Below are 18,733 nucleotides of genomic sequence, written 5' to 3'. Positions count from 1 at the left end.
CTTTGGCCTTAGAAACTGAGACTCTGCAGTACCTTAGTGGCTCCTACTGCAACAGTACTGTACAGCATTGAGCATCAAATATCTCACTGATACTTGGATTTTGTATTTAGTCAGTCCTTACATCTCTCCAATTAGGACACTGCTGTTACCATCTCACAGTCCATCCCCATCTCCAATTTAGATGTTGAAAATCCTGCCTTTATCCTGTTGGGAAAAAAACTAGGTTATTAAAAAAAAATGGATGACTTGGTTTATGTATCACAACAGGTCATCACAGAGTGTACTTTCCTTGACTACGTCATGGGGGGATGCCAGTTGAATTTTACTGTAAGTAAACTATAATTTCCCTGTCTTAAGTATTGACAATAAGTTCTATTCATTTGAGAAGGACTGGATACATGCTTCCATGCCAGAACTATTCCATTAGTACTAAAGTGCTGGCATTACGGAAGAGGATACAGGAGACATGATGTTCTACTTTCCTGCTGAAGGACAAGAGGCTTGTGTTCAATGCTATTCTGTGCTTTTAAATATTGCTTTCATTTAAACATTGCAACATTGCTTTGAGATTGAGTTTCTGTAACTTCCTAAGTCTATATATTTATCTTAATTGCCTTTAAAGACGCTCAAGAAAGTGCATCCTCTTTTGAATTAACTTTGACTGGAAATTGGGTTCACAAGGAAGCATTTTATTTTATTGGATTTGGGAATGTTTCCCTTATTGTTAATCTTCATATAGTTTGTGCAAACAAAATCATGAAAAATCTGTTAATTCCATGGGGATGGCGTGGGGTGGGGTGGGAAACCTTTCACATTTTCCCATACAGACTTAGCTTGTCCTGTTGATTGGTATTACAACAAGTGATATGGAACAAACTAATGTTTGTACCTGATCGTTGTTGTTATTACTATTATTATTATTACAGGTTGGCATTGATTTTACTGGATCTAATGGAGATCCTCGTTCTTCAGACTCCTTACATTACATCAGCCCCAATGGAGTGAATGAATACTTGTCAGCCATTTGGTCTGTAGGAATGGTCATTCAGGATTATGATACGTATGTGTTTTTATTGAATTGTTCTTAAACTGTTGAACATGATGAGTATACTTGAATTCTTCAATAAGTCAAAGCTTATTTTAAATATTTTAACTTATTGTTTACATATTTTTAAAATTTCCCATCCTTGGTTATATCTATAAGAGTTGGTTTTCGATATACAATTGCATTAAATAATATGGCTAAGCTAAAACTAAACATTCTAACTGATGTAGCTTAGTGAAAGAAAGTATAAAGGGGGGGAGGGAGGTGGGTTTTCCAACAATTGCTGGAGTAATTGAACTCTTGCATTTTTAATGTCCCTTTTGTAAAAGTTCTGTAATTTGTTCCAGGATGGTATTGTCCAATCTTTAGCAGACTTCCCTCTAAAACTTTCATTGTTTCCTTGTATTCTTGCACCAAAGTACTCATCAAGCCATCTAGATATTATTGAATCTTTTTTCTGTGAAGTATTAGCCAGCTATCCCATCTTTCTGTCTTTCTACATAGCTGGCTTTTCTATTTTTTTTTTCACCATCTTCCACATTTTTCCTGCGCTTCATTGCACTCCTCTGCCAAATTCCTGTTGTAGAAATATACTTCCTGTTTACTTGCAGAACCATATGTGCAACTCCATGCTGTATGCATGGCTCTTGGCCCTGATCAAACAAAAGGTTTAAAAAAAAAATCTCATAGTTTGGCTATTTGGAAATCAGAACCAAAACTTCAAGTCAACTTCCTTTTCTCCCAAAGAAATGAGAGATTTCAGATTTGCCTAATTGTATTTAACCTTTGAAAAGTTTGTATCTTCTATACAGTGTCACATTTTGAGGCATGTTGGGGCAGGGATATTGAAGAAATAACAATAGCACTTAGATTTATGTACCGCTTCATAGTGCTTTAGCACTCTAAGCAGTTTACAGAGTCAGCATATTGCTCCGAGCAATCTGGCTCCTCATTTTAACGACCTCGGAAGGATGGAAAGTTGAGTCAATTTTGAACCAGTCAGAATTGAACTTCTGGCAGTGGGCAGACAGCCTGCAGTACTGCATTCTAATCACTGCATCACTTGGAAATAGTTACAGTTTTATCAGAAATAAATTACCTGCAGATAAATGATGGCATCAGGATTCCATAGATTTTTCATTTCTTTGAATATAAATCACAGAACTGTTGTGAAATCTGAATGTTTTAGATCAGTGTTTCTCAAGTTCAGCAACTTTAAAATGTCTGAACTCCAACTCCCAGAATTCCCCAGTCCATTCACCTTCATGTTGCTGAAGTTGAGAAACATTGGTTAGATGACTAACTTAGCAGTATTCAGTTCAATATGTACATGTTGGTGCCACTAAGTTATTTATTCTCCACCCTGTGCTGGAATTGAGACTGCAAGCAATATGCAATAACTCAGTGGTATGAGGAAATTAGAATCCTAGCTTTGCCATCCATGCAGAATAATTTAGCAGATATTTGGGAGGAGATAAGAGTCACAGATGCAAGCTTTCTGTCCTTCCAGAGTTGGGTAAACCACTTTGTTAGCATTGAGCAATTGGAGGAAGCACTGGTAGATGTCACTTTGGAGATCATATTGAATCGTTTTGCTTTATTATAATGATCTAACTTCAGTTATTGGTTGGATTAGAAGTATAATTAATTTTCGGCTCCACTTTGACTATACTCTTTTGGATAAATGAAATGAATGGAGTGGCATTCAACTGAGAAAAACAATACACTTGTTTCCCAAGATAAGCTAACATAAAAGAGTAAATCAGAAAGGCTTTTCTCATCCTACTCTCTCCATTCACTTACACCTCCTGAGGTCTTTGGTCTGGGGCAATCCTTGTTGGAGAACGGCTTGCAGAGCGGTGGGAGAGTTGTCCTTCTATGGACTTCCTTTTCTGTGTCATTTTGCATATACCTACTTAGAATAAACACTCATCAATGCAATTAAACTTACTCTTAGATAATTTGGTAGTGGGTCATAACTATGTACTGTATGGAAGTACAGTAGTCCTCAGTTTATGACCACAATTAAGCCCAAAATTTCCATTGCTAAGCAAGGCAGTTGTGAAGTGAGCTTTGCCCTTTTTTATGACCTTTTTGCAACAGTTGTTGAACCACTGTAATTGTGAATCCTGTGACCATTAAGCAAGTGTAGCTTTCCTCATTGACTTTGCTCATCAGAAACTGGCTGGGAATAATTGCAAGATCCTGGGACAGTGCAACTATCATTAATACATGCCAGTTGCCAAGTGCCCAAATTTTGACCACATAACCATGAGGATGCTGCAGCAGTCATGTGAAAAATGGTCATAAGTCACCTTTTTCAATGCCATTGTAATTTTGAACGGTAGCTAAATGAATGGTTGTAAGTCGAGGACTATCTGTACTGTTCATGAACGTATATTCTAATGAGTGCACAACTATGGATTTACTTATCATTGTTTCTCTAAATTGCTTACACAGAGATAAGATGTTTCCAGCTTTTGGGTTTGGTGCTCAAATCTCCCCTTCATGGCAGGTAAGCAGTGTGCTTTGGGAAGATAATTTGCTCTATAAAATGTTGTTAAAGTTTGTTAATTAAATTAAAACAATAGTGACATGATGTAGATTTAGAGCAGTGTTTCTCAACTTGACAACTTTAAGATAGGTGGACCTTAATTCCCAGAATTCTGCTGACTGGAAAATTCTGGGAGTTGATATCCACCAGTCTTACAATTGCTAAAGTTGTGAAAGGTTGATTTAGAGGAAAGCTACCTGGTGAAAGATTATTGAACCCATGAAAAAAATGAGTACCTTTATATATTTTCAGGTGTCGCATGAATTCCCGTTGAACTTTAACCCATCGAACCCCTTCTGCAGTGGTAAGTTTTAATATACTACAAAAGTATGTCCTGACATTTCTAGGTGTGCTGAATGTAACAATAAAGCAAGACTTGGCTCAGTGATTGCGCATTCTAAAATTAACACTGTTAATTTTGCATAATTGTTCAGAGACAGGTGTAAAAATAAAGTTTTCTGATCAAAATTGCCTGCTTGCAGAGAGATTAGCAACAGCTTACACACTTCTGAAAATATGGAAGGACTTATTTGTTTTAAAAAAACCTCTTCACAAATATAACACTGATGAAGTGCCACAAAGGGACTTCTAAAGTGTATGAGTTTATTAAGATTTCTTTCCATAAAGGAGTTGCCATTTGTTAAAATTTTACTACAAGAATTTTCTTTAGAACAAGACCTGTGTTGCTACAAGTATTTTAATGTTGAGTAGTGATGAAATTCTCTGCGTACCTCAAGACTTAACAATATGAAAAGAATCACCTTTGCAAGAAATACTGACAGCTCTTCTCCAAAGTCATATGGCCTTCAAAAATCCTAGGGATTTAAGTTTCTTTCACTGTTTGACTAGCTAGTCTGCTTACTTTAAGGCTTGAGATAAGCAACTTCGTAGATCTTCTTCCTTAAATATAAACAGTTTACAATAGAAATGCTTATTGAGGGTTCAGCATATAGACCTTCATAAACTAGACTGGAGGGTGGCTGTGATGGATAAATTTCCTTCATTATGCTTTTATCCTCTGCAGGGGTCCAGGGTATTGTGGATGCCTATCGGGTCTGCCTTCCTCAAATAAGATTGTATGGGCCCACCAACTTCTCTCCAATTATCAATCATGTAGCTAGATTTGCTGCTGCAGCTTCACAGCAGAGAACAGCCTCAGTAAGTACCTTTTTGCTATGCTTAACTGTTGTGAAAAGATACTGGTAAGGTAAAAGAATGAGTAGTTGAAAGAATTTCTGAATTATCTAAATTAATTGGTAATTTCAAAATATAAACAAACAGTTGAAGGTTTTTTTAATACATGTAAGCAATTAGACCTGGCAAAAAGACTGCATTTCTACCTTGTTAGAATCCTTTTATTACTTTGTAGTAAGAGGGAAATGTTTCAAAAAGCAAAAGGGAGATTAATTATTTATGATGAGTCATGAAGAGTAGCATTAACTACTATTTGTGTAGAACATATATATCTATACCTAGCAATTTCTTTCCCCTGAGATGCCCTTAAAGCACTTTAGTTTTCCTGGAACAAATTTTTATCTGTTACACGTTGGGGGCGAATGCTGTATCTGTTGATTTAAATAGTTACGCTATTTGGAAGTCATAATTGAGATATCAGCCTGATTCTAATTATCCAGGCATTTATGGCTTCCTACTAATAATTCTGTCATTACTTATTTAGAAAACAGTAATATAAATTCAGTACATGAATCATGACTTTTTATAAGATTTCTGAAGCAGGTATATATAACTTTACTAATAATTTATTGCAACAATGTATGACTGAAAAAAAAAGTAGAAAGCCTATTACCATTTGTCCAGCTAAGAAACTATGTATATAACCAGATTGCCTTTCCTTCTGGTAGAACATAGCAGTTGACTCCCTGCATGTTTTGGGAACTCTCTTCACCTCATATTTGCCATTTTTCTGTGTTGTGAGTTGGCCTTTGTGGATCCTATATTTTTCAGATGGGGTGATATCCTTAAAATGCTCTAAACCTCAACATGGTATTTACAAGAAGCTCCTGTATCTGGAGTATTACATGAGAGGATGGATAGGAGGAAATGAATGTCTAAAGAAGCAAAATGGTTGTATATAAAAATATGTTTCTGGCAACTAAAATGAAATTAATTAAATAGAAGTGAGTATTGGTGTTTGTCGTAAGAAAGAAACATAAAAGTAAATTGAATACAATTTAGTTGGGTAAAAAGATTGATTTAGGATTTGATGGAGAAAATTTAATGGAATACTTCACTGTTAAAGTACAGGTAGTCCTCAACTTATGATCCAAAACTGAGCCCAGAATTTCTGTTGATAAGCAAAACATTGTTAAGTGAGTTTTGCCCCATTTTACGACCTTGCTTGTCACAGTTAAATGAATCACTGTAGCTGTTCAGTTAGTAACATGGTTGTCAGAAAGTTACAAAAGGTGGTTACATGACCCTGGGATTGTGCAGTTGTCATAAATATGAACCAGTTGGTAAGTATCTGTGACTGGGGAATGCTGCAACAGTCACAAGTGTGAAAAATGGTTACAAGTCACTTTTTTCGCCGTTGTATCTTAGAATGGTCACTAAATGAACGTAAGTTGAGGATGACCTGTAACTTAACTATCATTGTTAAGTACAATGAGAGAGTAAAGAATCTGTTTTGGTAATTTATCTGGAGATAATAGTAGTGCCTTTCTATAAGGATTGTTCTTTGGATGATGACCTTAGACACACATCAAATTGCATTAACCTTTTTAGTGTGTTGTTTTGGAACTTTTCCTTTCTGTCATTCTTATAAATTGCTATCCCAGTCTATTATCTTTGGGAATATATTTTCCTTGTTAATTTTAACAAAGTGCTTTTGTTCAACAGCAATATTTTATACTCCTGATAATCACGGATGGGGTGATAACAGACCTTGATGAAACCAGATCTGCTATTGTCAGTGCCTCTAAGCTTCCAATGTCCATCATTATTGTTGGTGTTGGAGGTGCTGATTTCAGTGCCATGGAATTTCTGGACAGTGACAGTGGAGCTTTGAGATCACGTTCAGGAGAAGCTGCTATTCGAGACATTGTCCAATTTGTGCCATTTAGACAGTTCCACAATGTAAGTATTGTTTCTTAAAGATGTGCATGGCTTCAGGTTCAGTCCTAGAAAGGTGTGTTTAGAACATGCGACAAGATGAAAGTAATAGGAGCTTTCCATAGCTCCTTTTAAAGCAATTGCATCTTTTCCCATCTGTCCGCGTATCCAAAGTCGTTCGTGACGTAAAGCAAAGAAGACCGGCACACGCTGACACCCACCAAGCTCTTTATTAAGCATGTGAGACAAAGTCAGCCCTGGGGCCTGATTCCCCTCCACCGCAATATATCGGCGTGCTCCACCCTGTAGCTCCGCCCCCCATCCCAAACCAGCATCCGTTTGAAATGGATATATGCTATGTCCGTTCCCTGCGCTGTCCCTTTTCCCGACGAAGTTCCGCCCCCACGCCCCGCTGTCCGTGCGCCCGGTCTGCGCCCCTGTTGCCCGCCGCTAAGCTCGCCCTGCTGGATTCCCTGGCGGCTGGGAGACAACCCCCCCCTCTCCCGCCGGGATGCATCCCCATTAGCACAAGGTGTTTCGCCCGTTGTTGGCCTTCCAGCGCCTCGCAAATGGCTCGTTGGAGCTCCCTCCGTTCTATCAGGTGCCGTTGACGTCTGTCGTGCTGTCCGTGGAGACGTTCGCGAGGGAGTTCGCCCGGGGCGGCGGTGGGGTGTGGCAGTGCACAGCTCAACTGTTTCTCGCCCCCGTGAGTTGACGTTCGTGCTCCCCCTGTCCCTGGTTGTATGGCAAGCCGTCGGGGCTTGACATGCGGCCCCCTCTACCACTCGTCCCCCTGGGGAGGAAAAGAAAGGGGTTGAGTACACAACATTACACTTGTTCCGCCCCGGCTTATCTGGGTGCCTCCGGTGGAATGTCCGAATCAGGTTGGGTGCCCTTATATCCTCCTCTCCCACCCAGGTCGCGTCTGATAGCGGGTAGCCCTTCCACCGAAGGAGGTATTGGGTTTTGCCATATCGCTTCCGTGAGTCTAGGACCTCCTGCACCTCGTAATGGGACCCGGATATCGGTCCTGGTCCCCGTCAGCATAGGGACTTCTATGTGTTGGTTTGAGTAGACTACTATGGAACACGGGGTGAACCTTGCCTAGAGAGGCGGGAAGCCGTAGCCGAACTGTAACTGGGTTAATCACTTTGAGGATCTGGAAAGGCCCTACATACTTCGGGCCTAGCTTCTTACATGGCACTTGCAGACGCAGATATTTGGTGGCTAAATACACCCAGTCTCCCACTTTGAACGGTTTATGCTCGGCCCGTTTTTTGTCGGCTTGGACCTTGGCAGCCGCTTCGGCCTTCCTTCGGGCTATCTTCACCCGGTCCCACAACTCTGGAAGTTTGGACGTCCATGTTTGAGGGGTCTGGCCGCTGGCCACCTCTGGTGACAATTCGGGCATGGGGTTAAACTCCATACCATACACTATTTTAAACGGGGTATACCCCGTACTGCTGTGGACGGTATTATTATATGCCACTTCAGCAAACGGCAATAAATCCACCCAATCCGTTTGCTGGAATGACACATAACTTCGGAGGTACCTTTCCACCATGGCGTTTGCCCTTTCCGCCGCCCCGTTAGTGCTCGGGTGATATGCTGAACTCAGCGCCTGTGAGGACCCTAGCGAACGAACGAACACCCTCCAGAATTCTGCGGTAAATTGCACCCCTCTATCTGACACTATTCTTCTAGGTACACCGTGAAGCCGATAGATGTGTTGAATAAACAACCGGGACAATCGTCGTGCTGATGGCAGGCCTTTGCAGGGGATGAAATGTGCCTGCTTGGAAAAGAGATCTACCACGGTCCATATCACACTGTAGCCCCGATTGCTGGGTAGTTCTACGATAAAATCCATGGCGATCTCTTCCCACGGCCGGGACGGATCGGCCACCGGTTGTAATAACCCCATAGGCTTCCCTACCCGGGGTTTTGCACTAGCGCACACGTGGCACCCTTTTACATATTGTTCCACATCTGCTTTTTGTTTGGGCCACCAGAATTGCCGCCGCACTAAGTGCAGGGTCTTTAAAAACCCAAAGTGGCCCGCTTGTTTAGCGTCGTGACACCTTCGAAGAACGGAGGGGCGTAGGCTCTCGGGCACATACATCCTATCCCCTTTCCACGCCACACCGTCCCGAGTAGTCAACCATTCAGAATGCTCATTTGCCCACGCATCAGACAGTAAGGCAGCCTTAATGTCCTCTACCCCGCTTACCAGAGACCTGTGAGTTACGGCCTCAACGGTCTCACGCCGATAAGGCGGCACCAGGGCCTGTATTACCTCCTCCCGTTTGCTACGGTACTGCGGCATCCGCGACAATGCGTCGGCCAAAAAGTTCTTTCCCCCCGGCACATACCTCAGTGTGAAGTTAAACCGGTTGAAGTATTGTGCCCATCGAACATGTTTGGGGGCCAGGCGTCTCGGGGTCTGTAGCGCCTCCAGATTCTTATGGTCTGTCCACACCTCAAAGGCCAGTTTGGCCCCTTCTAACAAATGCCGCCACGTTGCCAGGGCCCAGCGTATCGCGAAGGCCTCCTTTTCCCAGACAGTCCAGCTACGTTCGGCCGTCGTAAATTTACGCGACGTATAGGCACATGGCTGCAATTCTCCCCCACTACCCTTCTGCAACAACACGGCCCCCACTGCGACATCGCTGGCGTCCACCTGGACCACAAAAGGGGCACTCTGGTCCGGGTGGCGTAACACGGGCTCCTTAGCAAATAATGTTTTCAGTGACTCAAACGCTTTCTGACAATTCACAGACCACTCTAGCCGTTGGCTCGGGCGGGGCCTTGCTGCGAGGTGTTTCGTCCGCAGTAATTCCGTGAGAGGATGCACCACGGTTGCGAACGATGGAATGAACGGACGGTAGAAGTTTGCAAATCCGAGAAAACTTTGCAGCTGGCGTCTAGTTTGGGGTGCTTGCCATTCCTGTACGGCTCGCACCTTGCTCGGATCCATTTCCACCCCGCTCCCCGAGATGCGGTAGCCCAGGTAATCTAGTCGTTCCCGGTGAAATTCGCACTTCGATAATTTCACATAAAGTTGGGCCTCCAACAACTTCTGTAGTACTTGCCGTACCAGGCTGATATGCTCCTCCCGTGTTTCGGTATATATTAGAATGTCATCTAGGTACACGAGTACCCCGCGGTATAGGTGTTCATGCAACACCTGATTGATCAACTGCATGAATACCGCGGGGGCTCCTCGTAACCCGAACGGCATGACGCGAAACTGGAAACTGCCTAACGGACAGTTAAACGCCGTTTTCCATTCGTCGCCAGCCTTAATTCGTACTCTATAGTACGCCTCCCGTAAATCTAATTTAGTGAATATGCGGCCCGTCCCCAAATGTGCCAATAGATCTTTCATTGTAACGATCCATCCTTCTTTTCTTTAAAGAGGACGGGGGCCGCTATCCGGGACCTAGCAGGCTGAATAAAGCCTCGCGCTAGGTTCTGGTCGATGTATCTACGGAGTTCCTGCACCTCCGGTGGTGTCATCGCGTACATCCGGGGTTTCGGGAGCTTAACCCCCGGCAATAGCTCTATAGCGCAATCCGTCGGCCGGTGAGGGGGCAGGTGATTACACTCCTCCTCACTGAAGACCGCCGCTAAATCCCTGTATTCCTCGGGATATGTTACCTCCCCCACCGTTTCCTGGAGTTGCGCCGCTACCCCCGGAAGCTTGGGGACCTGGCCCTCGCCACCACCATTCCCTGGCGTTGGACCTACCCCAAGACGCACTTTCCGGTACCCCCCTTCCCACCATATAGTTGGGGTCCATTTGTCCAACCAGGACAACCCCAAGATGACCGTCTTCGCCGTAATGGGAACCACACTGAATCGTAATACCTCCCAATGGTCTCCTAGGTCCATGCGTACCCGTTCCGTTACATGGGTCGCGGGGACCCCCCCCAACAATGACCCGTCCACTTGTTCGAACCGTATGGGTTGTGGTAATGGATATATCCGGAACCCACTGTCCACCGCTACCCTCCTACTCATCAGACAACGTGTACATCCGGTATCGATCAAGGCCTGACACGCCTTCCGTACACCCGTCACCGGACTCGTAAGGACTATAGGGAGGAGGAATGGGTTGATGGGATCACTCACCATTGGATCGGCCCTTCCCTCGTCAGGGCTGTCCTCCTCGTCCCCCGTCTGGTAGCGTACCCCGGCTACGGGCACTGGCGTGACCGGGGCTCCTGGCTTCGCCCCTGGAACCGGCTGCTGGACAACCGCCCTTAAACTCTCTGTGGCTTTCTTCAGTGGTGTGGCTCTACCGCCTGCTGCGGTCTTACGGGGGCTGGGTGCTGGACAGTCGGCTGCGCGGTGACCCGGCTGGTCGCAACGGAAGCACCGGAAACCCGCTGCTCCTGACGGTCCCGGTGGCTTTGGTGTTGGCCGCTGTTGGTCCTGGCCGCCCTCGCGAGGTCTATCCCCGGGACGCCGCAGCCGCGAAACATCCCCGTACCCTCGATACACTTCTTTCAGGCCTGCTTCAATCTCGATCACTACCCTGAACCAGTCTCTCAGTCTGTTGGGCACACCCCGATATACGCAGGCTTGCCGTAAGTCGTGGTCTAGGCCTGCTCTGAATTGATGTACCAACATCCGCTCCGGCCAAGAGGACTGCAACCGCCCGGCTAACTTCCGAAACTCCCGCACGGACTCGACGGCCGGACGTTTCCCTTGTTGGAGCGCCAGCAGGTCCGCCTCGGCCCTCTGTGCCCGAGTGGGGTCATCGAACCGCCCATGCAGAGCGTCCAGGAACAGCCCCGCACTCCCCAACTCCCGGGCATGGTCACTGTACAGGTCGGCCGCCCATGCGGCCGCCTCTCCGCGCAAGGCGGCAGTAATGGCGCCGACCATAGCCCATTGGGAGACATATAGCTGTGCGGACTGGTCCAGGTGGCTTGTGGCCTGTCCCAGGAACATCGCCAATTGGTCAGGGTTACCGTCGAAGGTAACCGGAATGGGGGAACCCCCCATAGATATCCTGGCCCCCACGGGCCCTGGGGTTGGCCTGGTACCACGTTTGGATGTCCGGCCGCGAAGTCCTGCCGTTCCCTCCCCCCTGTTGCGGTCAGGCCTCCTGCCACGTTCCTGGGCCCACCCGGCTGGGCTGGGTGTGGCTGACCCGCCGGCCCGCCCGAGGGGAGTCCCATAACGCCCAGGCCACCTGTGGGATTGGGCAACCGCAGCCGCGGACTACTCAGGCGGAATCTAGACGAGGGGGTGCGACCCGTAGCCTCCCCTTCCGACTGCCACGTATCGGCGGCGCCTTTGTAACTCGCTTCACCAAACCGGTGACGCAGGATATCCATGGTTTCCTGGCCCGGAGCCGTGGAGTAGCTCCAGTCTTCATCTTCCTCCACCGTGGCGCGTCTCTCCCGCCACCCCGAATGCCCGAGCTTCGGCTTTGGCGTTAGGAGCTGCTCGGGCTGTAGACCAGTCACCGCCGGGCTTTGCCACCACTCCTCCTGGGGCTTAGCGGCTCCTGCCTCTCCCACAGCGAGCTCCGATATTACAGACTGTAACAGTTTTGGCCGTACTACCGGCTGGGCCACCGCCGGCTCCGCCACCGGGACAGCATCCACAACCCCGCCGGCCGCCACCTCTCCCTCGACCAAGGCAGCCCCCTGAGTCCCCTCCGCCATACCGTAGCCGTACACGGGAACCGTAGACTGGAGGGTTGGGGTGAGGGCTGACTTTATGTCCGCGTATCCAAAGTCGTTCGTGACGTAAAGCAAAGAAGACCGGCACACGCTGACACCCACCAAGCTCTTTATTAAGCATGTGAGACAAAGTCAGCCCTGGGGCCTGATTCCCCTCCACCGCAATATATCGGCGTGCTCCACCCTGTAGCTCCGCCCCCCATCCCAAACCAGCATCCGTTTGAAATGGATATATGCTATGTCCGTTCCCTGCGCTGTCCCTTTTCCCGACGAAGTTCCGCCCCCACGCCCCGCTGTCCGTGCGCCCGGTCTGCGCCCCTGTTGCCCGCCGCTAAGCTCGCCCTGCTGGATTCCCTGGCGGCTGGGAGACAACCCCCGCCTCTCCCGCCGGGATGCATCCCCATTAGCACAAGGTGTTTCGCCCGTTGTTGGCCTTCCAGCGCCTCGCAAATGGCTCGTTGGAGCTCCCTCCGTTCTATCAGGTGCCGTTGACGTCTGTCGTGCTGTCCGTGGAGACGTTCGCGAGGGAGTTCGCCCGGGGCGGCGGTGGGGTGTGGCAGTGCACAGCTCAACTGTTTCTCGCCCCCGTGAGTTGACGTTCGTGCTCCCCCTGTCCCTGGTTGTATGGCAAGCCGTCGGGGCTTGACACCATCTAGGAAAATTATGGCTGTTTAAAAGTTGTAGATTGGTGCTCTGTTGCCGCTCTTATACACTCCAAGCATTCTCAAGATATTTGAGAGGTTCCCTTCGTAGATACATTAAATTTTGGTTAGGATATAGTAAACATACAGAAAATTCTTACTGAATTCTGCTTGAAACATACAGCCAATTCTGAATGAAATCTGTGACTCTTTATTACAATTTTCATCCCAAATGGAAACTTTTAGTAGTAGGTTTATATGAGCATCCTGTTAAAGAAATATTCCTGTGGGGGAGAGAAAAGCAAGTACTTGTCTAAAATATTTATAGATATTATGTATCATCTCTCTGACCTATATCACTTCATTGAAGTAAACTTGTTTCATTGCATAGATCTATTAGAGACAGTACTATATTACTAAAAACATTTATTGTGCTAGTTTGTTGTATTATTTGTAGTGCAGTGAATATAGTTATTATTGCAACAAATCTTTCTCCCTTAGAAAAAGACCCAGTTAATCCTTACTTTCCATTGTTTCTGAAAACTAAATGCTACAATAGAAAGTATTTGTTTTATATGCTAATTTTTTTCCACTGTGGGTTATGCTTTAGTTTGCTACTTAATAGGTGCTTGTATATTCCAGTATGAAACTGGATGCATTTACTTTGAAAAATGGAACTTGATTATAATACCTGCTGCTTGATTTCAAATACTTTAAAAAGTATTCAAATTGAAATGATTACTTTGGTAATTACATATTAGTTTAATGACCATATCAAATAAGATAAGATAAAATCATGCAGCAAATATTCCATAAAATCAAATAAGATCATCCTCTTGGTAGTTGACTCCAGTGTGATCTAGATAAGGAGCTCTCAGCTGAATGGCTGTAGCTATAAACTTGGTGTTTTTTCTTTCATGTGTTTGTACCTTGGAGGAAGTAAGATAGTTTATTGATGGGGTCAGGCTGTCAAGTATATAGTTGGCAGTCAAAGATGGATGCCCTCCATTTGCAGCTACAGGAAAAGTTTGGCTTTATAAATCTTTTAGAAATTCCACTAATTAAACAACTTACATTGCTCAATATTTGGTTATGACTTGCAACAATGCACTGTGGTAATTTTTATAGATGTTACATAATGTTTTCATTTAATTTTCATATCCAAAGTGATCTGCTACTAGCTATTTTTGGCTTTATGAAGCCAGTATAAAAGAAAGAACTCCACTCTGACAGCTCATAAAGACAATCTTAATGGACAAATCACTTTGTGATAACTATCTTTCCTTTGAAAAAGCACTCCTGAGACCTTCTTAGATGAGCAGGAATTGAATCAATTGATTTTACTTCTGTCTCTGTCCTTTGAATTAGGCTCCCAAGGAAGCTCTTGCTCAAAGTGTCCTGGCAGAGGTGCCACAGCAAGTTGTGAGCTATTTCAGCATGTGCAAGTTGCAACCACCAAACAAGCCTACAGCCAAGCAAGAACAGCAGAAGCAAGCATGAATCACTCTGTGGGAAGTTTCGGTGCTTCCTGTCTGTGGTGTCCCTTGATTGTGATGCATAATAAAAGCCTTTTCATACATTTTACAGAAAAGGTGCCATGCTATGATAGCCTTTCCCTTTCTTGTTGTGAGTTGCCAAAGATGCTCTATGTTTAACCCCATTGCAAGTGAGATTGGAAAAGCATATATATATATTTACTCTTTTGTCAGACTTCAGAACGATTAAGACCAGAGTGTTGAGTTAAGGTTATCTAAATATCTTTCTTCATCCCTTCTCTGTGGTGTCTGCCCTTCTATTTCTGAACATTTGCAATTTGATGAAACAGTAAACATTTGAACATGATTATTATCTGGAGACTGCAACGGAATTATATTACAATTTACAGCTTACATTGTACTATTAAATCAAGGTGGCATCTGACTGTGATACATAGTTGCCAACAGTTTGTGTCTTTCTGTTCCACATAAAGGATATAAATAGGATTGGGATTGATTTTGTTGCTTATTTTATCACAAACCAATTTGACTTTTGAGAAATATAATTGTGTAAAATAAGAACATGGACATAGAAGCTATATATGTGTGTGTGCCTGGGGAAGCTTACCTGTTTTATAGCTGTATATTCAGAGATTTCTATGTGCTGGAGAATCTGTATTTTAATATTTCATAAATGGTTTCCCTATGGCTAGAGCTAGTTCCAGGATACCTTATCACTTTCATTCAGTAGTATAAACTGAGGTTTTTCCCACAGCTGATTTAGAGAAGCTAGAGAGTGTAAATTTTCATTTTAGCACAATGCCCATGGATTAGATTATCTTGTTCTGTATATTTTTTCAGGTCCTCTGCTCTTTGGGAGATTTTTGCATTTATTTAGTGACAGCTAGTGAGTTTGTGATTGTGTTTCATCTGCTTCCAGCATTTTTTTTCTTCATCCCAACTACATGCTGTTTAGTAATCTAAAAGTTTTTGACATATTTTCTTGCTGTTTGTTCAGTAAGAAAGTAGTGTACATAACTTCTGTTCTTCTGTGTGTATATGCTAAGTGAAATGAAATTGGACTGAACTCTCTGAAAAGGATTGTTAATTGAACAGCATAAATTATGTAGGCCCATATCAAAAGGGGAAAATGAAAAATCAGTGTTAATAGCATAGAATCTGATAGGTATGTACTTTTCTAGGAAAGTGAAAGCTACCAGCCTTCTGTCCTGCAGCTTTGCATTACAATCATATTAAAATGGAAACTATCTGCAGCTTATATGTCCAACTAATGCCATATTTAGAACTATCCATGTATTTAGAATATCATCTATTCATCTAATTAAAGATATTTTATTAGGAATATTCTATGATGCGCAAATCTTAAGCGGATCTCTTTTAGCATCCTATTGGAAAACTTTTTTTCTTCATTTCGTGCATATGTATAGGTGACTATTTATTTAGATCAGGGATTTGTTGCTAGTCGTTCAGTAAAAAAAAAAACTAGATGCCTGGAATGTGTAAATGTATTGTGTAATGGTATACTTTGTGAATATTACTATATTGCAACCAGTTTGCATCAAAGGTTTATTGTGTTGGAGTCCAAGTATTTCAGGATCAAAAAATACAAAAGCTATATTTTGTAAACTCTTGAGATATTTGCTATGAGCTCTTGTAAGAAAGACTGAAATTTTATTTTTGCACTTTGTTATTACCTTATACTGTATTTTCTTACAACAAAAGGGATATTGCAATATCTCAAACAGGGGCCACTTCCTGCATACTTTTCACTCCCTTCAACATATGATCTTAAGTCCATATGCCAAGCTATGCAACTTTTTTAATAGATTATTTTTTTAATTGAAAAAAAGTTTGCCTTCTAGACCATGATATTTTGTGAGTAGACTTGCCCACTCTGGCAGCCTTTGTTCATAAAATTCAACAGGTTCTCAGTATTCCAAAAATTACTGCGTTGAACTTTTCCTATCTTGAAAAAGGATAGCATAGCCTACAGCTGTGCAACTGAATCCAGAGGAGCTAGGCAACTTCTACATCTAATGCATTGCATTTCTTAAAAAACAAATATGATTAGATCTACAACCATAAAATATAAATAAAATATTTGCTTAGTAATACTTTTTAGTGCTTTACTTAAAAGTAATACCTTTTCTAATCTATGTTTTCAGCATAATTTTTCTAGTCAGTTGCTAGCACCACCTTGTGATGGAATTTGATATTGGCTTATTTGTACCAATTCTTTTTTTTTTTTTTAATTTTTCCTGTTTGATATTTCTGTCATAAATCTGTATTTTGCTTTGAAAGTACAGTATCATATATGGCTTGCACTGTATTTTCACTTGTTGCTTATGCATCGGAGACAGATTTCCTTGTGTGTCCAATCACACTTGGCCAATAAAGAATTCTATTCTATTCTATTCTATTCTATTCTATTCTATTCTATTCTATTCTATTCTATTCTATTCTATTCTATTCTATTCTATTCTATTCTTTATCGTATTTTCTAAATAATGCTGTTTTGTATGTGATATTGAATCTGACTTTGAATGTGACATGGCATATTTTAGTGGCATATAAACCAAATTTGTTATATCCCAATAGTTCTCTTGTGTTTTAACTTTTTCCTCAAGGAATATGTGTTTACTGACCTAGTGGTAATATTATAGCAGACAAGAAGAAACACTTTTGCCCATATGTTTTTCAAAACCTATTCATTTTTCTGCATTATAAAAAATATGAATTTGGATTGTCTGTGACATTATTGTCATGGTCATATAAAATAATAATATACATTTGGTAAGGAAAATTTCTTTAGTTTTCATTGGATTTTATAACTTTTCCAACAAAAAGTTTTATTTATTTATATCCTGCCCCACAACTACCACTCTGTGAGGTGAGTTGGGCTGAGAAAGAATGACTAGCCCAAGGTCATCCAGCTGCCTTTCAGGCCTAGAAATCACGGTCTCCAGCTTTTAGTCTCGGTGTCTTAACCACTGGATCAAACTGACTCTTCTACAGTTATTTCTTGCACCAAGGTGATTCCTGACTCCCTCTTAATAGGAACAGCAAAAGTTGATGAGGCATTCCTATTCACACCATGGTGTAATTATTACCAATAATATATCCACAATATAATATACCTGCCCATCTTAACTCAAGTTACCAGACTGAGAATATATCATTCAAAAAATAACAATAACAGAGTTGGATCCAACTCCCTGCTCTAGCAGGAAACCCTATACCATTTCAGATGAATGGTTGTTCAATCTCTTCACAATTGTTGGGTTCATATAGCAAGCCAAAGTCTAAACAATTCACATCACAACACTTTCTGAGTTGAGTAACACTTGTCTTTGTTTTAGTTTCTTTATTCTGCAAAGAAGATATTTGGTAGGGGCTATTTCTCAACCAAGATTCAAATAGATATTTTATTGGGAGTAAGAGTAACCATGTAAAATTGCATTATTTATCTCTTGGCTCAATTCCATCATTGTTTATTCTACTAATGGCCCTGGAGCAATTACCTTTGAGTTTAAGACCTGCTGCAGACCTTTTAATCCTTTGAGGCACTATATAAAGAATGCAAAGTCTCAAGGCTACGGATGTCTCCTGAAATCCTCTCCCTAATCTGTTAACATCAGAACAGAAAAGGCTCATAAAACATCAGAATGGGTTTAGAAAAGCTCAGTACAGCAGGAATTGACCTTTCTGCCAGCAATGCTTTATTAACTAAAAAGGAGTATTTCCCTGGAAGCTTATTGTTATGAATGAAACAGTGGAACATGATGGATGGCCATAACAAAGGAAGTCCAGTGAAGAAATCTATTATTATTTCTCATTCATAACTCATTCTTCTTCAAGGATTATGCAGACATCCCAAAGCATTTTTTCTAGCAAATAGGAAAAATTTCAAGGAAATGAAGAGCGTCTTCTTCTGTTGTCACATATATTGCATTGTTCAGTGACTGCGCCCAGTCAAACATGATAGCAGTATTCCAATATCTCAGGTGCTGCCACAAAGAAGAGGGAGTGAAACTATTCTCCAAAGCACCTGAAGGCAGGAAAGAAGCAATGGATGGAAACTAACCAAAGAGAGAAGCAATCTAGAACTAAGAAATTTCCTGACAGAACAATTAATCAGTGGAACAACCTGCCTCCAGAAGTTGTGAATGCTCTAACATTGGAAGTTTTTAAGAAGAGACTGGACAGCCATTTGTCTGAAATGGTAT

General features: G+C 42.8%; 1 protein-coding gene across 2 annotated transcripts in view; it reads left to right on the top strand.

Annotated features, from left to right (window-relative positions):
* The window catches only part of CPNE3 (copine 3), a 33,434-nt gene extending 16,332 nt beyond the window's left edge, over positions 1–17,102 (top strand). For both annotated transcript variants that reach the window (XM_039345451.1, XM_039345450.1), the window contains exons 10-16: positions 268–327; positions 927–1,060; positions 3,506–3,560; positions 3,852–3,903; positions 4,624–4,757; positions 6,459–6,695; positions 14,380–17,102. In XM_039345451.1, the coding sequence (XP_039201385.1) occupies positions 268–327; positions 927–1,060; positions 3,506–3,560; positions 3,852–3,903; positions 4,624–4,757; positions 6,459–6,695; positions 14,380–14,511 (804 nt within the window). In that variant the 3' untranslated portion in view covers positions 14,512–17,102. The remainder of the gene's footprint in view (positions 1–267; positions 328–926; positions 1,061–3,505; positions 3,561–3,851; positions 3,904–4,623; positions 4,758–6,458; positions 6,696–14,379) is intronic.
* Positions 17,103–18,733: the final 1,631 nt, after the last annotated feature.

This window comes from Crotalus tigris, unplaced genomic scaffold (genome assembly GCF_016545835.1).
Source record: "Crotalus tigris isolate CLP2741 ecotype Arizona unplaced genomic scaffold, ASM1654583v1 scf7180000017952.28453644438:3035480, whole genome shotgun sequence".
Lineage (NCBI taxonomy): Eukaryota > Metazoa > Chordata > Lepidosauria > Squamata > Viperidae > Crotalus > Crotalus tigris.
This window is presented reverse-complemented; position numbering and strand designations above follow the sequence as displayed.